At 43.3% G+C, this 7,290-nt stretch overlaps 1 protein-coding gene across 1 annotated transcript; it reads right to left on the bottom strand.

Annotated features, from left to right (window-relative positions):
- Positions 1-5,087: 5,087 nt before the first annotated feature.
- LOC130529312 (uncharacterized) lies at positions 5,088-7,290 on the bottom strand. Its single transcript, XM_057039396.1, has 2 exons — positions 7,226-7,290; positions 5,088-6,850 (listed from the first exon to the last, which is right to left on the bottom strand). Exon 2 carries the CDS (start codon positions 6,033-6,035, stop codon positions 5,121-5,123), a length of 915 nt encoding a protein of 304 aa, XP_056895376.1. The 5' UTR covers positions 6,036-6,850; positions 7,226-7,290; the 3' UTR covers positions 5,088-5,120.

A 7,290-nucleotide genomic window follows, 5' to 3' on the forward strand; every position in this document is an offset into this window, starting at 1 on the left:
TGTTTCATCATCTCCTTAAAGGTAGAGAAATGCATTCAGATGTACTTTCACATATTTTTCTCAGTTATAGATGGATGTAAAAATCCATTTTTAGCTCATTTGTGCATGTATGTGTGGTTACCATGCAGTATATTTACAAATCAAGCCTTTTAGGGGGGCCTGGTGTTTAGATTTCTGATAACATTATTTCTGACATTGATTAAATTGACCAAAATGGATCAGAGATTCTTGAATCATGGGCAGAAGTGCATAATTTTATGGAGAAAATCAAGGAACAATTGTTTCGTGTACACATCCCTGATCCTCTGAAGGGCCGTCCGTGTTTGGAATGATCCATCACACATCTGGACAATATAAAGAGTGCATCCACCTGAGCGCACTTTATCACCCCTTGAGCTACCTCTGAGAGTGTCCATACAGGCGACAGGTGCAGCAGCCCTGAGCGGCTCTACAGTCCTGATTGTGGGACCCAGAAACCGACAACAAAGCAACATGTCGTGGGAGACCAGCTCCACCATCCAGGTTGTTGTTATTCTGTCTTTCTTTGAAACAGCAATGGTGGATGGTGGCTGTTATAAAGCACACAGGAGGCAGACAAGACCAACGGGCCGACTCAGATGTTATTAGTAAGTGATCGACTCCTTCGTTGCATATTCTTAAACCCAGCTTGAAAGAAGCATATAAGCGTCCAAGTCTGAAGCTTTATACAATGTTGCTGTGTTGACAGCGCTGGTTTCCATGACGTAACTCACACAAAAGGTGGCAGACACTCCCACCAACGCTGAAATCAGATGTTAACGATAAGCGGGATGAGTTTGACCTGTTCAGCCATGCAAATTGCCGCTGTTGTGCAAGCTAAACACATGCACGCCCACCGAAAGGTCATCAGTTTAATAAATGAATACCGCTACCATGTGACCAGATATTTTCTTCATTTTTATTGAAGGCACTTTGATTTATCCAAGGTTTCTGCTCTCTTTTGCAAAGGATGAAGAAAGTGTGGATAACAATTTCATACACATTGTGTTGTTTCTGGGAGGGTGGAACGAGGGTTTTATCCAAGAGCCATCAACAACACTATTTATACCCAAATCATTTGTTTTCAGCTGAAAGTAACGGGGCTAGGGGGGCTATACTACAGCTTTCAAGGGTGTTTGCTGGATATAATTGTGTAGCATTTATGCACGTTATCAGTGCAATGAACTGTCATCATCACATGACCCGGAACCCTAAGGATAAATCTTTCTTTTATCATGCTGCCTTTGTTAATGCTTTCTGCCATCAAATAACTGTAGACTGTTGGCTTTGGGTCAAGTCTGCTTTAAACTCAGCACCTTCTTGTGAATTTGTCAAAAGAAAAGTGTGAGAACAGAGTCCAAAATGCTTTGACAGGGAGGTTAACAACAAGTAACAACAACAGTCTTACTGTGGAGATGTGGCGAGGGGGGGGGGGGGTCTTCAGACAGGCTGCCATTTGAGGAAAAACTTGGGTTTTATTAACTCTGTCAGACATTTGTTTTTAACAGTCATTGTTATCTTTCAATATGTCGACAGCGGAAGAGTGGAAGGATGCCTCTTATACGTTCTGATAACTGTGGCTGGTAAAGCAATTTGTTTTCATAAAAACAGATAACGAGTTACTGCCACAGGATGTGTCCCTCTGTGTTTATTTTATAATAATCCATCTGATCACAAGCAAGAGGAATATTTTGACTCATATTTTTCAAGTGCTCCTCAGCAAAATCACACAATTACACGGTCACATCAGATTTGATTTGAAGTCCTTGAATTCCAAAGTTGTGTTGCAATAGACCAGGATAGGAAACTAATGTCAGCTTGATTTAACCTGATTTACTGCAGCCTCTACCTGATTTACTTTGGGTCCCATGTCAGTTTATTTAGCATTCAGCAGTGAATTTATTTATGGGGATTTCCTTATTCATTGTCATGGCACCGGGAGCACTGTGAGACACACTCAATGTAACACCAATAACCCAGGGTTGGCATATTTGCACTAACTAATCATCCTACCTCTGGAAGGTCTTATTTGCACATCTTATTTCAATCAATCAATCTTTATTTATATAGCGTCTTATACAATCAAAATTGTTTCAAGGCGCTTTACAGAATCCCAGGGCCTGACCCCAGACAAGCAAAAGTGGCAAGGAAAAACTCCCCTTAACAGGAAGAAACCTTGAGCAGGACCAGGCTCATGTAGGGGGACCCTCCTGCTGATGGGGGGCTGGGTAAAGAGAGAGGAGAAGGGGGAGGACAGGTAGAGGATAGAATGGGTAGGAGAGGAGAGGGGTAGAGGAGAGGAGAGGAGAGGGGTAGATAGAGGAGAGGAGAAGTAGAGGTGAGGGTAGAGGTAGAGAGGGGGTAGAGAGAAGGAGAAGGAGAAGGAAGGAGGAGGGGGGAAAGAGGAGAGGAAGGGAGAGGAAAAGGAGAAGGAGAAGGAGGGGGAGAGGAGAGGAGAGGAGAGGAGAGGAGAGGAGAGGAGAGGAGAGGAGAGGAGAGGAGAGGAGAGGAGAGGAGAGAGAGGAGAGGAGGAGAGCACAGAGCACAGAAACACACACAAAAAATATGATATACAATCACTTCAGCGGGGCCAGAGGTCATTATGCAGCTCCGAGGGTGGCGATACCTGTAAATAAATAGAGGGGGGGGGGGGCAGCAGAAAAACTACACAAGAATCAGCATAACTAGTCTGCTTGATAAGGAGAGGAGAGGAGAGGAGAGGAGAGGAGAGGAGAGGAGAGGAGAGGAGAGGAGAGGAGAGGAGAGGAGAGGAGAGAGAGGAGAGGAGGGAAACCATGACCCAGTGGGGTGACAGAGGCCTGTCAGGTGATCATGTTTCCGGACCCCGGCAGCCTTGGCCTATAACAGCATAGCTGAGATGTGACCTAACGATTAGACAACCCCCTAAGTATGATCATTTGTCTGTCTATGATAGTAACTGGAACTACTGAATTAGTAACAATAAGCTTTTTCAAAGAGGTAGGTTTTGAGTCTGATCTGAAAAGTGGCGATGGAGTCAGCCTCCCGTACCTGGACAGGGGCTGGTTCCATAGCAGGGGGGCCTGGTAGCTAAATGCTCGGCCCCCCATTCTACTCCTAGAAACTCTGGGAACCACAAGTAGACCAGCATTCTGAGAGCGGAGCAGTCTATTGGGCTGATAAGGTATCACTAGCTCCTCCAGGTAGGATGGAGCTAGGCCTCTGAGGACCTTGTAGGTCAAAAGAAGGGTTTTAAAAATTATTCTAAATTTAACGGCCAGCCAATGAAGCGACGCCAGTACAGGAGTTATGTGATCTCTTTTGTCAATACCTGTCAGAACTCTGGCTGCAGCATTTTGGATCAACTGGAGGCTTCTTAAAGAGTTGTTTGGACACCCTGATAATAAGGAAATTACAATAGTCCAGCCTGGAAGTAACAAATGCATGGACTAACTTTTCAGCATCATGCCGCGTCAGTAGCTTCCTGATCTTTGTGATGTTCCTCAAGTGAAAAAAGGCACTTCTAGAGACTAATTTAATGTGTGAGTTGAAGGAGAGATTTTGATCAAAAGTTACTCCTAGATTCCTCACAGAGAGACTAGATGTTAGTGAGATACCATCTAGATCATGTGATCTAATCTATCCCAGAGAGGTTCAGGACCAAACACCATGACCTCAGTTTTTCCTGGGTTAAGGAGGAGGAAATTTGAAGACATCCAGGACTTTATGTCTTTAAGACAGGTCTGGAGCTTCACTAACTTCTCTGTCTCCTCGGGTTTCATGGATAAATAGAGCTGAGTTTCATCAGCATAACAATGAAAATTTATCCCATGCTGCCGAATAATGTTCCCTAAGGGAAGCATGTACAATGTGAAGAGGATTGGTCCAAGTACAGAACCTTGAGGAACTCCATGGCTAACCCTACTGTATGATGAGGGAACGCCATGGACATGAGCAAACTGGTGTCTATCAGATAAGTATGATCTAAACCAGTCTAGTGCTGTCCCTTTAATCCCAATCACATGTTCCAGTCTATGTAACAGGATGCTGTGATCAACTGTATCAAAAGCAGCACTGAGGTCCAGCAGAACCAGCATAGAGACCAGTCCATGATCGGAAGCTATGAGAAGATCATTAGTGACTTTAAGAAGTGCTGTTTCTGTGCTGTGGTGAGCTCTAAAGCCTGACTGAAACATCTCAAACAGGCTGTTCCTCTGCAGGTGCTCCAGTAACTGAGTCACCACCACCTTCTCTAGAACTTTAGAGATAAAAGGAAGGTTGGATATTGGCCTATAATTTGCTAGGACATCAGGATCCAGTGATGGTTTTTTAAGCAACGGCTTAATCACTGCCACCTTGTAGGACTGGGGTACATAACCTGACACTAAAGGACCATTGATCTGGTCCAGGATAGAACTGCCTATCAATGGTAAAACATCCTTCAACAGGTGTGTTGGGATGGGATCTAAAAGACACGTGGTGGTCTTGGATTTCTGAATTAGCGATGACGCCTCAGAAAAATATATAGGGTTGAAGGAGTTTAAGGGCTCGTTGGAGACCCTGTATGTTCCCACAATCTGGTGATGGTCCAGTTGTTGGGATGGCCTGGTTAGCTTTCTCTCTGATAGCTAGAACTTTATCAGTGAAGAAGCTCATGAAGTCTTCACCACTCAGGGAAGAAGGGATACGTGGATCTAAAACACTGTGACTCTTAGTTAATTTGGCCACAGTGTTGAAAAGAAACCTGGGGTTGCTCTTATTTTCCTCAATTAAAGAAGAAAAATAAGCTGTTCTAGCCTTGCGAAGGGCCTTTTTGTAACCTAATAGACAGTCTTTCCAGGCTACATGATAGCTGTCTATTTTACAAGAATGCCACTTCCTTTCCAGTCTTCGCACTTTCTGCTTGAGGGTCCTGATATGTGAATTATACCAGGGGGCACACCTCCTCTGATTTACTATTTTCTTTTTCAGGGGGGCAACAGAATCAAGCGTGATTCTCAGTGAGGTTGCTGCACCTTCAGCAATAGAGTCAACCTCAGCAGGGCTAAGATTATAATGATTGATCCCTGGGGAAACACACGGTGGTCCTGGGATCAGCACAGGGATCACTTCCTTAAACTTAGCTACAGCATTATCTGAAAGACATCTGCTATAGTAAGACTTTGTTCTGAGCATAGAAGAATCCTAAATGTGAAAGTGATCAAAGAATGGTCTGACAGGAGTGGCTTCTGAGGGAACACTGACGCATGTTCTACCTCAACACCATAAGTCAGGACTAAATCTAGGGTGTGGTTAAAGCTATGAGTTGGTTGGTTTATCTGCTGGAGGAAACCAACTGACTCAAGTAATGAAATTAAGCCATTTCTAAAGCTGTCATTTATAACGTCTATATGGATATTAAAGTCTCCAATGATAATGACTTTGTCCGTTCTAAGGACCAAGTCAGATAAGAAATCAGAGAACTCAGACAGGAACTCTGAATGTGGACCAGCAGGGGGCCGATATACAACTACAAACAGAAGTGGCTTTTCTGCCTTCCAGTTCAGATGAGTGATGCCAAGAGTCAGGCTTTCAAATGAACTGAAGCCATGTTTTGGTCTAGGATTAATTAATAACTTGGAGTGATAGATTGCTGCCACTCCCCCTCCTCGACCAGTAACACGTGGAATATGATAATTAAGATGGGTAGGAGGAGTAGATTCATTTAAGCTCACATATTTCTCCTCCTGAAGCCAGGTCTCAGTAAGACAAAATAAATCAATGTGATGATCCGCTATCAGGTCGTGCACTAACAGGGATTTACACAAAAGAGATCTAATATTTAACAGTCCACACTTAATTGTGATATTAGTTTCTCCAACTTGTGCTTCAGTATTAATTTTAATAAGATTATGGTGACTGACCGCTCCCCTGCTCTGTGCTTGGTGAACTTTTAACCGTGGAACAGAGACTACCTCTATAGTGTTAAATATGTTATTGTTGGTGGATGAGGGTTCTAAGGAAGCAGCAGAGAGGTGTGTAAGACTACAACTCTGCATCCTGGTCTGGACCCTGGATTGTCAGGTCACTTTGGGTCTAATAAAATTAGCCAGATTACTAGAAATGAGAGAAGCACCATCTCGTGTGGGATGAACACCGTCTCTCCTAATCAGACCAGGTTTTCCCCAAAAAGTGCTCCATTTTGCACCTTATTTTTTTCTTCACACTGTCCGACACTCCTTCTGTACATGATTTTAATTTCTGTATATACTGTACAATGTACATAGCAATGTACATAATATAAGAGTCTTTTTATTTTTTTATTTTAGTACTTTTCTGTATTGTACACCACGGGCTACCGCTGTAACGTGCAATTTCCCCGATGTGGGATCAATAAAGTCTTTTATCCTTATCCTATCCTGTCATATGTGGATGTTTTGGTGAGAAATTCTGAGTTAAATTATGTGGTAAAATGTTTTCCATGAAAGTGTTCCACTTCAGTCAGAAAACAAAGATTGCCCAATTTAAAACGACCACCTTATCTTCCTTTAGGGACATTTTTCTTCCCTTTAGTCTTTTATTACTTTTGCACCCAAGACACTGGGGTTTCCATCCATCTCTTTTTGTCATCTTAGACATCACAACTGAATTTCTGTCACCTGTGAAACTGCAGGTTTCAGTCTCAACCTCGAGCATTTGACCACAGCGTAAACAAATAGATATACAGATTTTAGTTTATATTTAAAACATCTGCCAGTATTTCTGAGTTGTTGACATTACTTGTGTGAGCAGCAGATGGATTTTCTCTCTCATGGGGATTACTGCTGTTTGCACAGGGACAGGTAAAGTGCTGCTGCCGTCACAGTCTCTGCATCTGTCCCAGAAGTGAAGGGCACAGAGGGGGGACAAAACACAGTCATACATCTCTCACAGCCACTCTCAAAGCACGTGCACATGCATGCATATATAACTGAGACTGGGACTACACATTTCTTCATGGAATCCATTTGAAAAGATCTTATTCCACCCTTTGGACTACTGACATGCCGCATTACATCTCGGATGGGAGCAGATATTGTCAAGGGCAGGAGGAGGACCCAGATACAGCACTTAGCGAGAGACCTTGTGTTCTTAAGAAACAGTTTCAGTTCAAATAATTCCACAGGTTGATAATCCTCAGAGATGAATATGTCAAAGGACAGGAAGAACTAGGTAGAGAATTGGTCAAACGGAAGGAAGAGTAGTTTACCAGGACAGGAACAGGACAGGCTGGTCAGGAACAGGCAGTCCAAGGTAGAATGCTGGAGAGTCTGG

Source organism: Takifugu flavidus, chromosome 7 (genome assembly GCF_003711565.1).
Source record: "Takifugu flavidus isolate HTHZ2018 chromosome 7, ASM371156v2, whole genome shotgun sequence".
NCBI classification, from domain to species: domain Eukaryota; kingdom Metazoa; phylum Chordata; class Actinopteri; order Tetraodontiformes; family Tetraodontidae; genus Takifugu; species Takifugu flavidus.

Bases quoted from the DNA above. Each gene is read 5' to 3' on its own strand.
- LOC130529312 (XM_057039396.1), bottom strand. From the start codon at position 6,035: ATGCAGAGTTGTAGTCTTACACACCTCTCTGCTGCTTCCTTAGAACCC.